The sequence below is a fragment of the Pseudoliparis swirei genome, chromosome 21 (assembly GCF_029220125.1).
Source record: "Pseudoliparis swirei isolate HS2019 ecotype Mariana Trench chromosome 21, NWPU_hadal_v1, whole genome shotgun sequence".
NCBI classification, from domain to species: Eukaryota; Metazoa; Chordata; class Actinopteri; order Perciformes; family Liparidae; genus Pseudoliparis; species Pseudoliparis swirei.
This window is the reverse complement of record NC_079408.1, coordinates 2,295,127-2,311,558: the sequence shown is the minus strand read 5'-3', so window position 1 is coordinate 2,311,558 and position 16,432 is coordinate 2,295,127. Positions and strand designations below refer to the sequence as shown.

The 16,432-nt window shown below is 54.0% G+C and overlaps 1 protein-coding gene across 4 annotated transcripts; it reads right to left on the bottom strand.

Moving 5' to 3' along the window:
* Positions 1 to 2,458: 2,458 nt before the first annotated feature.
* Positions 2,459 to 15,767, bottom strand: mogat3a (monoacylglycerol O-acyltransferase 3a). 4 transcript variants are annotated; one of them, XM_056443161.1, is made up of 12 exons: positions 14,726 to 15,762; positions 13,842 to 14,301; positions 13,514 to 13,669; positions 12,007 to 13,273; positions 11,058 to 11,236; positions 10,903 to 10,963; positions 10,655 to 10,798; positions 4,775 to 4,905; positions 4,214 to 4,257; positions 4,038 to 4,128; positions 3,853 to 3,961; positions 2,459 to 3,782 (listed from the first exon to the last, which is right to left on the bottom strand). In XM_056443161.1, exons 4-12 carry the CDS (start codon positions 12,098 to 12,100, stop codon positions 3,628 to 3,630), a joined length of 1,008 nt encoding a protein of 335 aa, XP_056299136.1. In that variant the 5' UTR covers positions 12,101 to 13,273; positions 13,514 to 13,669; positions 13,842 to 14,301; positions 14,726 to 15,762; the 3' UTR covers positions 2,459 to 3,627. The 4 variants fall into 4 exon arrangements, with proteins under 4 accessions (XP_056299136.1, XP_056299137.1, XP_056299138.1 ...); XM_056443162.1 differs by having other exon boundaries at positions 13,960 to 14,301; XM_056443164.1 differs by having other exon boundaries at positions 3,650 to 3,782; positions 3,857 to 3,961; positions 13,514 to 14,301; positions 14,726 to 15,767.
* Positions 15,768 to 16,432: the final 665 nt, after the last annotated feature.

The window sequence follows — 16,432 nt, the reverse complement described above, 5'->3', positions numbered from 1 at the left end:
CGTCCTGACAGGAAGCATCACAGCCTGGTTTGGCAACTGCTCCGCTCAGGACAGGAAGGCTCTGCAGAGAGTAGTGCGTTCGGCTGAACGCACTATTGGAACTACACTCCCACCCTGCAGGACTTGTACACCAGGAGGTGCAGAACCAGAGCCGGCAGGATCATGAAGGATCCTCACCACCCCAACAACAGACTGTTTCAGCTGCTGCGGTCAGGCAGGCGCCTCCGTAGTCACGCTGCAAGAACAGAGAGACTGAGACGGAGTTTCTTTCCTCAGGCCATCAGGATTGTGAACTCCGACCTCACCAGGACCCCCACATAGACCCACACAACTGCCCCTCTTAGGCACACACACACACACACACACACACTTACTGTAAATATTGTGTTGTTTTTTATTGTAAATAGTGTGTACTTGTTGCCCTTGCACATTCCTGCTGAGCATTGCCACTTTCATTTCACTGCACACCCTGTGTGTGTATGTGACAAATAAAACATCTTGAATTTCTTTCTTGAATTTCTTGAATTTCAATAGATGTCATGTGACCAGATGAACAATAGATGTCATGTGACCAGATGAACAATAGATGTCATGTGACTAGATGAACAATAGATGTCATGTGACCAGGTGAACAATAGATGTCATGTGACCAGATGAACAATAGATGTCATGTGACCAGATGAACAATAGATGTCATGTGACCAGATGATCAATAGATGTCATGAGACCAGATGAACAATAGATGTCATGTGACTAGATGAACAATAGATGTCATGTGACCAGATGAACAATAGATGTCATGTGACCAGGTGAACAATAGATGTCATGTGACCAGATGAACAATAGATGTCATGTGACCAGATGAACAATAGATGTCATGTGACCAGATGATCAATAGATGTCATGAGACCAGATGAACAATATATGTCATGTGACCAGATGAACAATAGATGTCATGTGACCAGATGAACAATAGATGTCATGTGACCAGATGAACAATAGATGTCATGTGACCAGATGATCAATAGATGTCATGAGACCAGATGAACAATAGATGTCATGTGACTAGATGAACAATAGATGTCATGTGACCAGATGAACAATAGATGTCATGTGACCAGATGATCAATAGATGTCATGAGACCAGATGAACAATAGATGTCATGTGACCAGATGAACAATAGATGTCATGTGACCAGATGAACAATAGATGTCATGTGACCAGATGAACAATATGTCATGTGACTAGATGAACAATAGATGTCATGTGACCAGATGAACAATAGATGTCATGTGACCAGATGAACAATAGATGTCATGTGACCAGGTGAACAATAGATGTCATGTGACCAGATGAACAATAGATGTCATGTGACCAGATGAATAGATGTCATGTGACTAGATGAACAATAGATGTCACGTGACCAGATGAACAATAGATGTCATGTGACCAGGTGAACAATAGATGTCATGTGGACCAGATGAACAATAGATGTCATGTGACCAGATGAACAATAGATGTCATGTGACCAGATGAATAGATGTCATGTGACTAGATGAACAATAGATGTCACGTGACCAGATGAACAATAGATGTCATGTGACCAGATGAACAATAGATGTCATGTGACCAGGTGAACAATAGATGTCATGTGACTAGGTGATCAATAGATGGCATGTGACCAGATGGACAATAGATGTCATGTGACCAGATGAACAATAGATGTCATGTGACCAGATGATCAATAGATGGCATGTGACCAGATGAACAATAGATGTAATGTGACCAGATGAACAATAGATGTCATGAGACCAGATGATCAATAGATGTCATGAGACCAGATGAACAATAGATGTCATGAGACCAGATGATCAATAGATGTCATGTGACCAGATGAACAATAGATGTCATGTGACCTGATGAACAATAGATGTCATGTGACCAGGTGAACAATAGATGTCATGTGACTAGATGAACAATAGATGTCATGTGACAAGATGATCAATAGATGGCATGTGACCAGATGAACAATAGATGTCATGTGACCAGATGATCAATAGATGGCATGTGACCAGATGAACAATAGATGTCATGTGACTAGATGAACAATAGATGGCATGTGACCAGATGAACAATAGATGTCATGTGACCAGATGAACAATAGATGTCATGTGACCAGAGGAACAATAGATGTCATGTGACCAGATGAATAGATGTCATGTGACTAGATGAACAATAGATGTAATGTGACCAGGTGAACAATAGATGTCATGTGACCAGATGAACAATAGATGTCATGTGACCAGATGAATAGATGTCATGTGACCAGATGAACAATAGATGTCATGTGACCAGGTGAACAATAGATGTCATGTGACCAGGTGAACAATAGATGTCATGTGACCAGATGAACATTCAATGAATATGACATTATGAATAATTAGTAGTAGACATGGGGGCGGGGCTTATGCACTTTCATTTTATTTTTACATTTATTTCCTTTATTTTTAAAAATCTTAAATGTAATATTTCCTGCCCTGCTAGTGTAAACTGCTCAATACGGTAATATTTAATAATATTGAATCTCCTGTTGCCTCGCTTTGATGGTATCCATAGAGGTTAAAGGTCAAACCAGCCCACATGTAGCCTTTCTTTATTTGAATCATAACATTATGGAATCAACCAATCACAGCGCACCATCTCCTCTGGATCACCTGCAGGACACACCTGTCAATCATCCTTCACCCCTTCATGTGATTATACAGAAACACCTTCATGCTTAGCTCGCTCTTAAATGCACCCCAAAATATGTTAGCTCTCATAGGTCATATGAAGGTCAGGTGTTATATAGAAGTCATATGAAGGGCAGGTGTTTATATAAAGGTCATATGAAGGTCAGGTGTTATATAGAAGTCATATGAAGGGCAGGTGTTTATATAAAGGTCATATGAAGGGCAGGTGTTATATAGAAGTCATATGAAGGGCAGGTGTTTATATAAAGGTCATATGTTTATATGAAGGTACTATGAAGATCATGTTTTAATATAAAGGTCATCTAAAGGTCATATGAAGGTCATGTGTATATATGAAGGTCATATGTTTATATAAAGGTCATATGAAGGTCAGGTGTTATATATAGGTCATATGAAGGTTATGTGTTATATAGAAGTCATATGAAGGGCAGGTGTTTATATAAAGGTCATATGTTTATATGAAGGTACTATGAAGATCATGTTTTAATATAAAGGTCATCTAAAGGTCATATGAAGGTCATATGTTTATATAAAGGTCATATGAAGGTCAGGTGTTATATATAGGTCATATGAAGGTTATGTGTTTATATAAAGGGCATATGAAGGTCATGTGTTTATATGAAGGTCATGTGTATATATAAAGGTCATATGAAGGTCATGTGAATATATGAAGGTCATATGTTTATATGAAGGTCATGTGTTTATATAAAGGTCATCTAAAAGTCATATGTATATATAAAGGTCATCTAAAGGTCATATGTATATATAAAGGTCATCTAAAGGTCATATGAAGGTCATGTGTTTATATGAAGGTCATGCGTTTATATAAAGGTCATATGAAGGTCATGCGTTTATATAAAGGTCATCTAAAGGTCATATGAAGGTCAGGTGCTGGTGTTCATAGAGACCATAGTTGAGTTTGTGCTGTTCGAACAGTTCTGTCAGTTTCTGCATGTAAAGTTCATGAAGACAGTCGATGTCCTCACAGCTGGGACTCAGAGTCTGGACCACCGAGATCGGCTTCCCCACTGAAAACAATAAGAGTGTTACCAACAACAACAACAACAACAACGTGAGGCGTGTCCTAGGAGCTCGTACCGACAGTGTGGATGGGCTTCCTGTAGGGCATCAGGCCAAAGCTGTATTGGAAAACTCCTCTGGCGTGAAACAGAGGCATCGCGACTCCCATGATGCTTTGCAACCGGTTCTGAGAACACAGGCCAGCATCCCGTTAGTTATTCCTCCTGATCGGGTTCCTCCATCACTGATGTTTGACCTCTGACCTGCAGCTTCCTCAGAGGAGAGCCAGTGGGATTCTCCATCTGGTCAAACAACTCGTTTTCTCCAAAGGAAAAGACGGGAACCAGCTGAGCTCTACACACACACACACACACACACACACACTGTAAAGCCTCAAGCTCCGCCCCTCGGAGCCCCGCCCCTTCACAAATCCACCAACCCGTGTTTCAGAGCCAGTTTGATGAAGCCCTTCCTGTTTCGGACCTGAAACAAAACAAACACATGCAACGGTTCTTATGTAGCATTAGAGATAGGGTAAGGAGATGAGGTTCCTCTAGGAGCCTTAGAGATAGAGGAAGGAGATGAGGTTCCTCTAGGAGCCTTAGAGATAGAGGAAGGAGATGAGGTTCCTCTAGGAGCCTTAGAGATAGAGTAAGGAGACAAGGTTCCTCTAGGAGCCTTAGAGATAGAGTAAGGAGATGAGGTTCCTCTAGGAGCCTTAGAGATAGAGTAAGGAGATGAGGTTCCTCTGTAGGAGCCTTAGAGATAGAGTAAGGAGATGAGGTTCCTCTGTAGGAGCCTTAGAGATAGAGTAAGGAGATGAGACCAGGAGGAGGGGTCATATCTCCCAGCTGGCCTGAACGCCTCTGGACCCCCAGAATGAACCTGATGTGGGTGAAAGGGAAGTCTGGGTCTGCATGTCTGTCTGTCTGTCTGTCTGTCTGTCTCTGGACAGACAGACAGACAGACAGACAGACAGGTGCAGGAGGAGTCAGGTCACCTGGAGTGTGAGCGCTCCCGGTCGGGCCTCCAGAGCCTCTGGAGCTCCGCCCACCACGATGACAGCGACGTTCCCTCCTGCTGGGCGACTGATGAGGTGAGACAGGCTGGCCTTACAGCTGGACACCAGGCCTGGCAGACAGACAGGTGACAGACAGACGGTTTGGATTCACCATGCATTGAAGCAGTTCTACAGTCTGTCCACCAGGTGTCACATGACGGTGTCACATGATGGTGTCACATGACGCAGGTGAAGAAGGTCCTGAAGGGATGAATCACTTCATTACACTAATACATTATATAATGATATCTAATAAGATACCTTGTAATGCCTTGGTGCCCCACTAGAGGGCCACGCCCCCCTGTAATGCCTTGGTGCCCCACTAGAGGGCCACGCCCCCCTGTAATGCCTTGGTGCCCCACTAGAGGGCCGCGCCCCCCTGTAATGCCTTGGCGCCCCACTAGAGGGCCGCGCCCCCCTGTAATGCCTTGGCGCCCCACTAGAGCCCCCCCTGTAATGCCTTGGCGCCCACTGAGAGCCACGCCCCTGTAATGCCTTGGCGCCCACCAGAGGCCCCCTGTAATGCCTTGGCGCCCACCAGAGCCCCCTGTAATGCCTTGGCCCACCAGAGGGCCGCCCCTGTAATGCCTTGGTGCCCCACCAGAGGCCCCCTGTAATGCCTTGGTGCCCCACCAGAGGCCACGCCCCTGTAATGCCTTGGTGCCCCACTAGAGGCCACGCCCCTGTAATGCCTTGGTGCCCACACCAGAGGCCCCCTGTAATGCCTTGGTGCCCCACCAGAGGGCCACGCCTGTAATGCCTTGGCGCCCACTAGAGCCACGCCCCTGTAATGCCTTGGCGCCCACCAGAGGCCCCCTGTAATGCCTTGGCGCCCACTAGAGCCCCCTGTAATGCCTTGGCGCCCACCAGAGGCCCGCCCCTGTAATGCCTTGGTGCCCCACTAGAGGCCCCCTGTAATGCCTTGGTGCCCCACCAGAGGCCACGCCCCCTGTAATGCCTTGGTGCCCCACTAGAGGCCCCCTGTAATGCATTGGTGCCCCACTAGAGGCCACGCCCCTGTAATGCCTTGGTGCCCCACTAGAGGCCACGCCCCTGTAATGCCTTGGTGCCCCACTAGAGGCCGCGCCCCTGTAATGCCTTGGCGCCCACTAGAGGCCACGCCCCTGTAATGCCTTGGCCACGCCCTCCACCAGAGGCCACGCCCCCTGTAATGCCTTGGTGCCCCACTAGAGGGCCGCCCCTGTAATGCCTTGGTGCCCCACTAGAGGGCGCGCCCCCTGTAATGCCTTGGTGCCCCACCAGAGGGCCCCCCTGTAATGCCCTGGCGCGCCCCCCCCCCCTGTAATGGCTTGGTGCCCCACCAGAGGCCACGCCCCTGTAATGCCTTGGTGCCCCACTAGAGGGCCGCGCCCCCCCTGTAATGCCTTGGTGCCCCACTAGAGGGCCACGGCCCCCTGTAATGCCTTGGTGCCCCACTAGAGGGCCGCGCCCCCCTGTAATGCCTTGGCGCCCCACTAGAGGGCCGTGCCCCCCTGTAATGCCTTGGTGCCGCACTAGAGCCCCCCCCCCCCCTGTAATGCCTTGGCGCCCCACTAGAGGGCCACGCCCCCCTGTAATGCCTTGGCGCCCCACTAGAGCCCCCCCCCCTGTAATGCCTTGGCGCCCCACTAGAGGGCCACCCCTGTAATGCCTTGGCGCCCACCAGAGAGCCGCCCCTGTAATGCCTTGGTGCCCCACTAGAGCCCCCTGTAATGCCTTGGCGCCCACCAGAGGCCGCCCCTGTAATGCCTTGGCGCCCACTAGAGCCCCCTGTAATGCCTTGGCGCCCACCAGAGGCCACCCCTGTAATGCCTTGGCGCCCACCAGAGCCCCCTGTAATGCCTTGGCGCCCACCAGAGGGCCACGCCCTGTAATGCCTTGGTGCCCCACCAGAGGCCACGCCCCCTGTAATGCCTTGGTGCCCCACTGAGGGCGCCCCTGTAATGCCTTGGCGCCCACTAGAGGGCCGCCCCCTGTAATGCCTTGGCGCCCACTAGAGCCCCCTGTAATGCCTTGGCGCCCACTAGAGAGCCACGCCCCTGTAATGCCTTGGCGCCCACTAGAGGCCCCTGTAATGCCTTGGCGCCCACTAGAGCCCCTGTAATGCCTTGGCGCCCACCAGAGGCCGCCCCCTGTAATGCCTTGGTGCCCCACTAGAGGCCCCCTGTAATGCCTTGGTGCCCCACTAGGGGGCCACGCCCCCCTGTAATGCCTTGGTGACCCACCAGAGGCCACGCCCCTGTAATGCCTTGGTGCCCACACCAGAGGGCCCCTGTAATGCCTTGGTGCCCCACTAGAGGCCACGCCCCTGTAATGCCTTGGCGCCCCACTAGAGAGCCACGCCCCCCTGTAATGCCTTGGCGCCCCACTAGAGGCGCCCTGTAATGCCTTGGCGCCCACCAGAGCCCCCTGTAATGCCTTGGCGCCCCACCAGAGGGCCGCCCCTGTAATGCCTTGGTGCCCCACTAGAGGCCCCCCTGTAATGCCTTGGTGCCCCACCAGAGGCCACGCCCCTGTAATGCCTTGGTGCCCCACTAGAGGCCCCCTGTAATGCATTGGTGCCCCACCAGAGGCCACGCCCTGTAATGCCTTGGTGCCCACCAGAGGGCCACCCCCTGTAATGCCTTGGTGCCCCACTAGAGGCCGCGCCCCTGTAATGCCTTGGCGCCCACCAGAGGCCACGCCCCTGTAATGCCTTGGCGCCCACGCCCCCTGTAGTGCCTTGGCGCCCACCAGAGGGCCACGCCTGTAATGCCTTGGTGCCCCACCAGAGGGCCGCGCCCCTGTAATGCCTTGGTGCCCCACCAGAGGGCCGCCCCCTGTAATGCCTTGGTGCCCCACCAGAGGCCACGCCCCCCTGTAATGCCTTGGCGCCCCACGCCCCCCTGTAATGCCTTGGTGCCCCACTAGAGGGCCACGCCCCCCTGTAATGCCTTGGTGCCCCACTAGAGGGCCGCGCCCCTGTAATGCCTTGGTGCCCCACCAGAGGGCCACGGCCCCTGTAATGCCTTGGTGCCCACCAGAGGGCCCCCCTGTAATGCCTTGGCGCCCACTAGAGGCCGTGCCCCTGTAATGCCTTGGTGCCCACCAGAGCCCCCTGTAATGCCTTGGCGCCCACCAGAGGGCCACGCCCCTGTAATGCCTTGGCGCCCACTAGAGCCCCCTGTAATGCCTTGGCGCCCACCAGAGGGCCACCCCTGTAATGCCTTGGCGCCCCAGAGCCCCCTGTAATGCCTTGGTGCCCCACTAGAGCCCCCCTGTAATGCCTTGGCGCCCACCAGGGCCACGCCCCTGTAATGCCTTGGCGCCCACTAGAGCCCCCTGTAATGCCTTGGCGCCCACCAGAGGCCACCCTGTAATGCCTTGGCGCCCACTAGAGGCCCCCCTGTAATGCCTTGGCGCCCACCAGAGGCCACGCCTGTAATGCCTTGGCGCCCACTAGAGGCCACGCCCCCCTGTAATGCCTTGGCGCCCCACTGAGGGCCCCTGTAATGCCTTGGCCCCACCAGAGGCCCCCCTGTAATGCCTTGGTGCCCCACTAGAGGCCGCCCCTGTAATGCCTTGGTGCCCCACTAGAGGCCACGCCCCTGTAATGCCTTGGTGCCCCACCAGAGGCCACGCCCCTGTAATGCCTTGGTGCCCCACTAGAGGCCGCCCCCTGTAATGCCTTGGTGCCCCACTAGAGGCCACGCCCCCTGTAATGCCTTGGTGCCCCACCAGAGGGCCACGCCCCTGTAATGCCTTGGTGCCCCACTAGAGGCCACGCCCCCTGTAATGCCTTGGTGCCCCACTAGAGGCCACGCCCCTGTAATGCCTTGGTGCCCCACTAGAGGCCACGCCCCTGTAATGCCTTGGCGCCCACCAGAGGGCCACGCCCCTGTAATGCCTTGGTGCCCCACCAGAGGGCCCCCTGTAATGCCTTGGTGCCCCCAGAGGCCACGCCCCTGTAATGCCTTGGTGCCCACCAGAGGCCACGCCCCTGTAATGCCTTGGTGCCCCACCAGAGGGCCACGCCTGTAATGCCTTGGTGCCCCACTAGAGGCCACGCCCCTGTAATGCCTTGGCGCCCCACTGAGGGCCGCCCCTGTAATGCCTTGGTGCCCCACCAGAGGCCGCCCCTGTAATGCCTTGGTGCCCCACTAGAGGGCCACGCCCCCCTGTAATGCCTTGGTGCCCCACTAGAGGGCCACGCCCCCCTGTAATGCCTTGGTGCCCCACTAGAGGGCCACGCCCCCCCTGTAATGCCTTGGCGCCCACTAGAGGCCACGCCCCTGTAATGCCTTGGTGCCCCACTAGAGGGCCACGCCCCCCCTGTAATGCCTTGGCGCCCCACTAGAGGGCCGTGCCCCCCTGTAATGCCTTGGTGCCCCACTAGAGGGCCACGCCCCCCTGTAATGCCTTGGTGCCCCACTAGAGGGCCACGCCCCCCTGTAATGCCTTGGCACCCCACTAGAGGCCCCCCCCCCTGTAATGCCTTGGTGCCCCACTAGAGGGCCGCGCCCCCCTGTAATGCCTTGGCGCCCCACTAGAGGGCCACGCCCCTGTAATGCCTTGGTGCCCACCAGAGGCCACGCCCCTGTAATGCCTTGGTGCCCCACCAGAGGCCGCCCCCTGTAATGCCTTGGTGCCCCACTAGAGGCCGCCCCCTGTAATGCCTTGGCGCCCACCAGAGGCCACGCCCTGTAATGCCTTGGTGCCCCACTAGAGGCCACGCCCCCTGTAATGCCTTGGCCCCACTAGAGGCCACGCCCCCTGTAATGCCTTGGTGCCCCACCAGAGGCCACGCCCCTGTAATGCCTTGGTGCCCACCAGAGGCCACGCCCCTGTAATGCCTTGGCCCCACTAGAGGCCACGCCCCCCTGTAATGCCTTGGCGCCCACCAGAGGGCCACGCCCCCCTGTAATGCCTTGGTGCCCCACAAGAGGGCCACGCCCCCCTGTAATGCCCTGGTGCCGCACTAGAGGCCACGCCCCTGTAATGCCTTGGCACCCCACTAGAGGCCCCCTGTAATGCCTTGGTGCCGCACTAGAGGGCCGCGCCCCCCTGTAATGCCTTGCGCCCACCAGAGGCCGCGCCCCTGTAATGCCTTGGTGCCCACTAGAGGCCGCGCCCCTGTAATGCCTTGGCTCAGAGGCAGGCACCTCTGAGAAAACTAGAGACCAAACAGGGATGAACCCGACAGCCAATCAGAGAGCAGCTCTCTGCCTCCTCCTGCTGACCTGTCGCCAGTGTTGACTCTGTACAAACAGAGACCTCTTTCAGACCTGGACCTGGTTCAGACCTGGACCTGGATCAGACCTGGACCTGGTTCAGACCTGGACCTGGTTCAGACCTGGACCTGGATCAGACCTGGACCTGGTTCAGACCTGGACCTGGATCAGACCTGGACCTGGTTCAGACCTGGACCTGGCTTTGTTCACATTCTGTTCTACATCTGTTTCATGCAGTGTTATGATTTATATGAATAAACAACTAGAATATTATAACTATATAAAACTATACAGACAGACAGACAGACAGGCAGGCAGACAGACAGACAGGCAGACAGGCAGGCAGACAGGCAGTCAGACAGACAGACAGGCAGACAGACAGGCAGACAGACAGACAGGCAGACAGACAGGCAGACAGGCAGGCAGACAGACAGACAGACAGACAGACAGGCAGCCAGACAGACAGACAGACAGACAGGCAGACAGACAGGCAGGCAGGCAGACAGACAGACAGGCAGGCAGGCAGACAGACAGGCAGACAGACAGACAGGCAGACAGACAGACAGGCAGACAGACAGGCAGACAGACAGGCAGGCAGGCAGGTGTTTACCTCCACACATGATGTAGTCCCTGAACAGAGGGACCCTGAACCAGAAGGGCAGCATCAGGAGGTGAGACCTGAGGCCCGGGAACAGGCGAGAGAACCCGGAGGCCTCGGTACAGAAGTTACCAAACGCCCCCGCCACCAGCACGCCTGAGAGACAGACAGGTAGACAGACAGGTACACAGACAGGTCAACATGTACACAGACAGACGGGTACAGAGACAGAGAGACAGACAGACAGCTCTGGTTCTCACCGTGGGGATGAAATCCAAAGATGTAGTTTTTATTTGGTTCCAGATCAACAGATTTAATCAGCTGGAGAAACAAAATCAATAATCATCAATCATCCTGATCAGGTGTATTGATCTCCTCAAAATCAATCAGGCTGATGATGTGTATTGATCCTCACCGTCAGGGGGAAGTAGTCCCTGAAGTAGTCCCAGACGCTCCAGCTCCTGACCCACTGTGACCTCCGACCCCCGCATGTGGGCGTGTCCCAGTCCAGCCACAGCCAACCAGCATACAGCAGGGCCACAGTCCACCAATCAGAGAGCGCCAAGAGCACGAAGGCAGCAAGACAGCACTGAGCTGAGAGACAGACAGGTGATCAGACAGACAGCGTTACAAGCTGATGATGGTGAAGAAGCAGTCATGTGACCTGTGTTCTCAGGAGGAACACGACTGCTCCTTCCTCATCACCTTCATCATCCATTGGGTTGAACTCCTCAGCCTGGTAGACAGACACACAGGCGGTCAGACAGACAGGTGGTCAGACACACAGGCGGTCAGACACACAGGTGGTCAGACACACAGGCGGTCAGACACACAGGTGGTCAGACAGACAGGCGGTCAGACACACAGGTGGTCAGACAGGCAGTCAGACAGGCGGTCAGACACACAGGTGGTCAGACACACAGGCGGTCAGACAGACAGGCGGTCAGACATATAGACAGGCAGACAGACAGGTGGTCAGACACACAGGCGGTCAGACACACAGGTGGTCAGACAGGCAGTCAGACAGGCGGTCAGACACACAGGTGGTCAGACACACAGGCGGTCAGACACACAGGTGGTCAGACATATAGACAGGCAGACAGACAGGTGGTCAGACACACAGGCGGTCAGACACACAGGTGGTCAGACAGGCAGTCAGACAGGCGGTCAGACACACAGGTGGTCAGACACACAGGCGGTCAGACAGACAGGCAGTCAGACAAGTGGTCAGACACACAGGCGGTCAGACAGACAGGCGGTCAGACATATAGACAGGCAGTCAGACAGGTGGTCAGACACACAGGCGGTCAGACACACAGGTGGTCAGACAGGCAGTCAGACAGGCGGTCAGACAGACAGGTTACCTAGCGCCAGGAAGGAGAAGACCCACTGCAGCGTGGCGGCGGTCTGCAGCCTCCTCTGCAGCGGCACGTTCAGCGGGGCGAACTCCAGCTTCATGCCTGGATGTCAGAACTGCTCCTGTCTGTCTGACCGCCTGTCTGTCTGACCGCCTGTCTGACCGCCTGTCTGTCTGACCGCCTGTCTGACCGCCTGTCTGTCTGACCGCCTGTCTGACCGCCTGTCTGTCTGACCGCCCGTTGAGGAGTTCTCCAGCAGGAAGTCAGAACGAGTCTTTAAGTGAAATATAAACTAACCCCAAACTTTACGAACACAAGCCCCTCCCTCCCTCCACGACTGCGCATGCGTACCAGACCCTCGTGGGTGGAATCCTCTCGGCCAATCAAAGCCATGATGAAACATGTCGGGAGCGAGCCTCGGGTCTGGAGCGGGTTTCAGATTACATCCTGACCACATGTTCATAACAACTCCACCCTCTCCACCAGAACCCAGGACCTCCAGAACCTCTAGAACCCAGGAACTCCAGAACCTCTAGAACCCAGGACCTCCAGAACCCCCAGGACCTCTAGAACCTCCAGAACCCACGACCTCCAGAACCCCCAGAACCCAGGAACTCCAGAACCTCTAGAACCCAGGACCTCCAGAACCCCCAGGACCTCTAGAACCTCAAGAACCCAGGACCTCCAGAACCTCTAGAACCCAGGACCTCCAGAACCCAGGAACTCCAGAACCCAGGACCTCTAGAACCTCCAGAACCCACAACCTCCAGAACCTCAAGAACCCACGACCTCCAGAACCCCCAGAACCCAGGACCTCCAGAACCTCCAGAACCCAGGACCTCCAGAACCCCCAGAACCCACAACCTCCAGAACCCAGGACCTCCAGAACCTCTAGAACCCAGGGCCTCCAGAACCTCAAGAACCCAGGACCTCCAGAACCTCCAGAACCCAGGACCTCCAGAACCCCCAGAACCCAGGACCTCTAGAACCTCCAGAACCCACAACCTCCAGAACCCAGGACCTCCAGAACCTCTAGAACCCTGGACCTCCAGAACCTCTAGAACCCAGGACCTCCAGAACCTCCAGAACCTCTAGAACCCTGGACCTCCAGAACCCAGGTTTTCGACAAGGCGCTTTTGGTGCGGCTGCGTTTTTTAGAGTCAAAATAATGATGAAGTCAAAAAATAATGATGAAAAGTCAAAATAATGATGAAAAGTCAAAATAATGATGAAAAGTCAAGGTACAGACAGATCAACACGGCCACCAGCACGCCTGAGAGAGACAGGTACACAGACAGACAGAGACAGGTAGACAAACAGACATGTACACAGGCAGGCAGGCAGGCAGGCAGACGGACATAAAAATGATGAAGTCAAGATAATGATGAAAAGTCAAAATAATTATAAAAAGTGAAAAATGATGAAAAATCAAAATAATGATGAAAAGTCAAAATAATGATTTTGAATTAATGATTTTGCAGGTGCATATCAGCTTTCACTTCTAAAGCCTCACAGTTTATGTATTTGAGGTCCAGACAAACATCCAACCGGCTGAAGGAGACCTCTTGCTGCCTGCGGATCTCAATTCAAGGGCCCGATGTTTGTGACTCTCCTCCAGAGGCTCTGAACTCTTTGAAGAGAACATCCACTGCAGGACAACACGGGCCCCCTAGTGGTGAATGAAGAGAAATGAACAGCAACATGCTTACAGGGTTTGTGTCGGTCGGGTCCCTATGGAAGCCCGTTTCCGCCACTGTGATAAAAAAATTAAGATCCTGAAGTCATAATTATGAGATACTATCTCATAATTATGACTTCACTATCTCATAATTTCGACTTACTATCTTAGATACTGACAGGGCGTAACAAAGCAGAGCAGAGAAGCTGTGTTGAAGAAACAGTGAACCAGGTGAAGTAAAGATAAGGTTTGAGCTAACAGCAACTACCTTGTCACTGTACCTGCAATACAACCTTCGCAGGTAAAAGCCAATGAGGTCAGAGGTCACGAGCCGCTCGGTCTCAGATGTCCCGGTCCGGTCCGAGAGGTCAGAAGGTGGATCCTCCACCGCTGGATCGCAGGCCGACTCACCTGTGGAGTCAGAGGCTCGGTTCTTGACCTCTGCGGAGGCGGAGTCTGTGGAGAGGTCAGAGGTCATCTTCTGCCGACAGCAGGCCTGATGTTTCCAGAGGTCGGCGGAGGAAGAAGCCGAGGCAGAGCGGACAGGGCAGGTAGTTCCTGGCCTCCACGTCCTCAGAGGGCTGACGCCACGGGACCAGCTCCCCACAGCCCTGTCGGATCACCTGAGGACAGGTAGACAGACAGGTCAGGCAGACAGGTAGACAGACAGGAGGACAGGCAGACAGACAGGTAGACAGACAGGAGGTCAGGCAGACAGACAGGAGGTCAGGCAGACAGGAGGTCAGGCAGACAGGTAGACAGACAGGAGGTCAGGCAGACAGGAGGACAGGTAGACAGACAGGAGGTCAGGCAGACAGGTAGACAGACAGGAGGACAGGCAGACAGACAGGTAGACAGACAGGAGGTCAGGCAGACAGACAGGAGGTCAGGCAGACAGGAGGACAGACAGGAAGTCAGGCAGACAGGAGGACAGGTAGACAGACAGGAGGACAGGCAGACAGGAGGTCAGGCAGACAGGAGGTCAGGCAGACAGGTAGACAGACAGGAGGTCAGGCAGACAGGAGGTCAGGTAGACGGGTCAGGAACCTGGATGTTGTGCATGTCGTTGCCCCTGCAGTGCAGTTGCTCCAGCAGCAGGTGGCGCTGCTTCCTGTTGCTCGCCTGTTTGGCCAGCAGGTGGCGAGCGATCTTCACCTGCGGTGGCGGCAGAACGCAGTAGTGCTTCTTGTCCCAGCGCCGCTTCCCGCCGCTCGTCCCTTTTGGGGCGGCTTTAGCTCAGTGGGGTAAGAGGGCCGTCCTGCAACCGCAGGGTTGTGGGTTCGATCCCCGCTCTCCCCATTAGTTGCAAGTCGAAGTGTCCTTGAGCAAGGCGCTGAACCCCCAGTTGCTTCCCGGGCGCTTCACCGCAGCCCACTGCTCCTTAATAACTAAGGATGGGTTAAATGCAGAGAACTAATTTCCCCTTGGGGATTAATAAAAGTGTATATTCTATTCTATTCTATTCACCGTCACGCCCTCCTGGCCCCGCCTCTTCTCCTCCTGGCCCCGCCTCTTATTGCCGGGGCCCCGCCTCTTTGCTCTCTGACCCCGCCTGCCAACATTTGAGGTGGCCCGGCGGCGGTGAGGGGGGAGGGGCTTCAAGAGCCCTTCATCAGGGGAAGGCATCTGGTCTGCCTTGGTCGCCATGGCAACCGTAGCCCTGATGATCACACATCAATACTACAGTAATACTACAGGTTAATACTACAGTAATACATCAATACTACAGTTTAATACTGCATTATTACTACTTGTATATACATTATTACGTCACGCCGGTTCAGAGCACGTGACTCGGTCTCTTTCTGCAGCCGGACACGGAGCCCGGGGAGTCAGACGGACTCACGCTGAGGACGACGGCCCGACGGGTCACGGAGGTCAACAGAGGAACGCGTGTCCAATAATAGAAACGTGTTTACCTTCGGACTGGATGCTAACGGCTAGCGGAGGAGAAGCTGGCAGTTAGCATTCAGGGAGCTAACGTGTAGCGAGCTAACCTCCGGGTACGTCACACATTCAATATCAGACAGACTGACACAGAAAGTTTCCTTAAAACACCTGAAATGCTCTTCAGCCCGCTGACAGCACCTCCTCCTCCTCCTGCTCCTCCTGGCTGCGTTACCGAGCTAAACACAGCGCCCCCTGCTGATCACGGTTGTTGCTGCTGTGAGTCATAGTACTGTGATAAACACGTGACGCGTCACCGACTGAGGGGGCGGGGTTCCCCGGATGAAGCCCCTCTGTGATCGGCGGCGTGACGTCACACGGTTTGTGGGAGGAGCCGCAGAGCGCGGATCCGTCTCCCTGGTTCCCCATCTCATCCTCCGGTTGACCGACAGCCTTCAGCAGCAATAATAACAGTAACACTAATAATAGAAATATTAATATAAATCAATATGACAGCCGGTTCTCTCTCTCTGTGGCATGTGGAGGTCTCTCTCCCTCAGATCTCCTTGTGTTAGAAAAGACCTCGTCAACAATATCATGTTTACATTAAGAAATATATAAACATCCACGAGTTGTGACTGGGTCTGGTTCTACTTCCTGCCAGAGACGGACCAGCAGAACCACGAATATGAACCCAGAACAGAAGGACGGCCTGTCCAGAAGACGGTCCAGGAGACGGTCTGTCCAGAGGTCGGTCTAGAGGTCTGTCTTAGAGGTCGGTCTAGAGGTCTGTCCAGAGGTCTGTCTTAGAGGTCGGTCTAGAGGTCTGTCCAGAGGACGGTCCAGGAGACGGTCTGTCCAGAGGTC

What these genes read in the sequence shown, in the direction of transcription:
- mogat3a (XM_056443161.1), bottom strand. Translation starts at nt 12,100, where the DNA reads ATGAAGCTGGAGTTCGCCCCGCTGAACGTGCCGCTGCAGAGGAGGCTG. An exon ending in CTTCTCCTTCCTGGCGCTAG is followed by an intron (nt 11,237 to 12,006) that starts GTAACCTGTCTG and finishes TCTGTCTCTCAG; the next exon opens with CTCAGTGCTGTCTTGCTGCC. An exon ending in AAACTGGCTCTGAAACACGG is followed by an intron (nt 4,129 to 4,213) that starts GTTGGTGGATTT and finishes GTGTGTGTGTAG; the next exon opens with AGCTCAGCTGGTTCCCGTCT.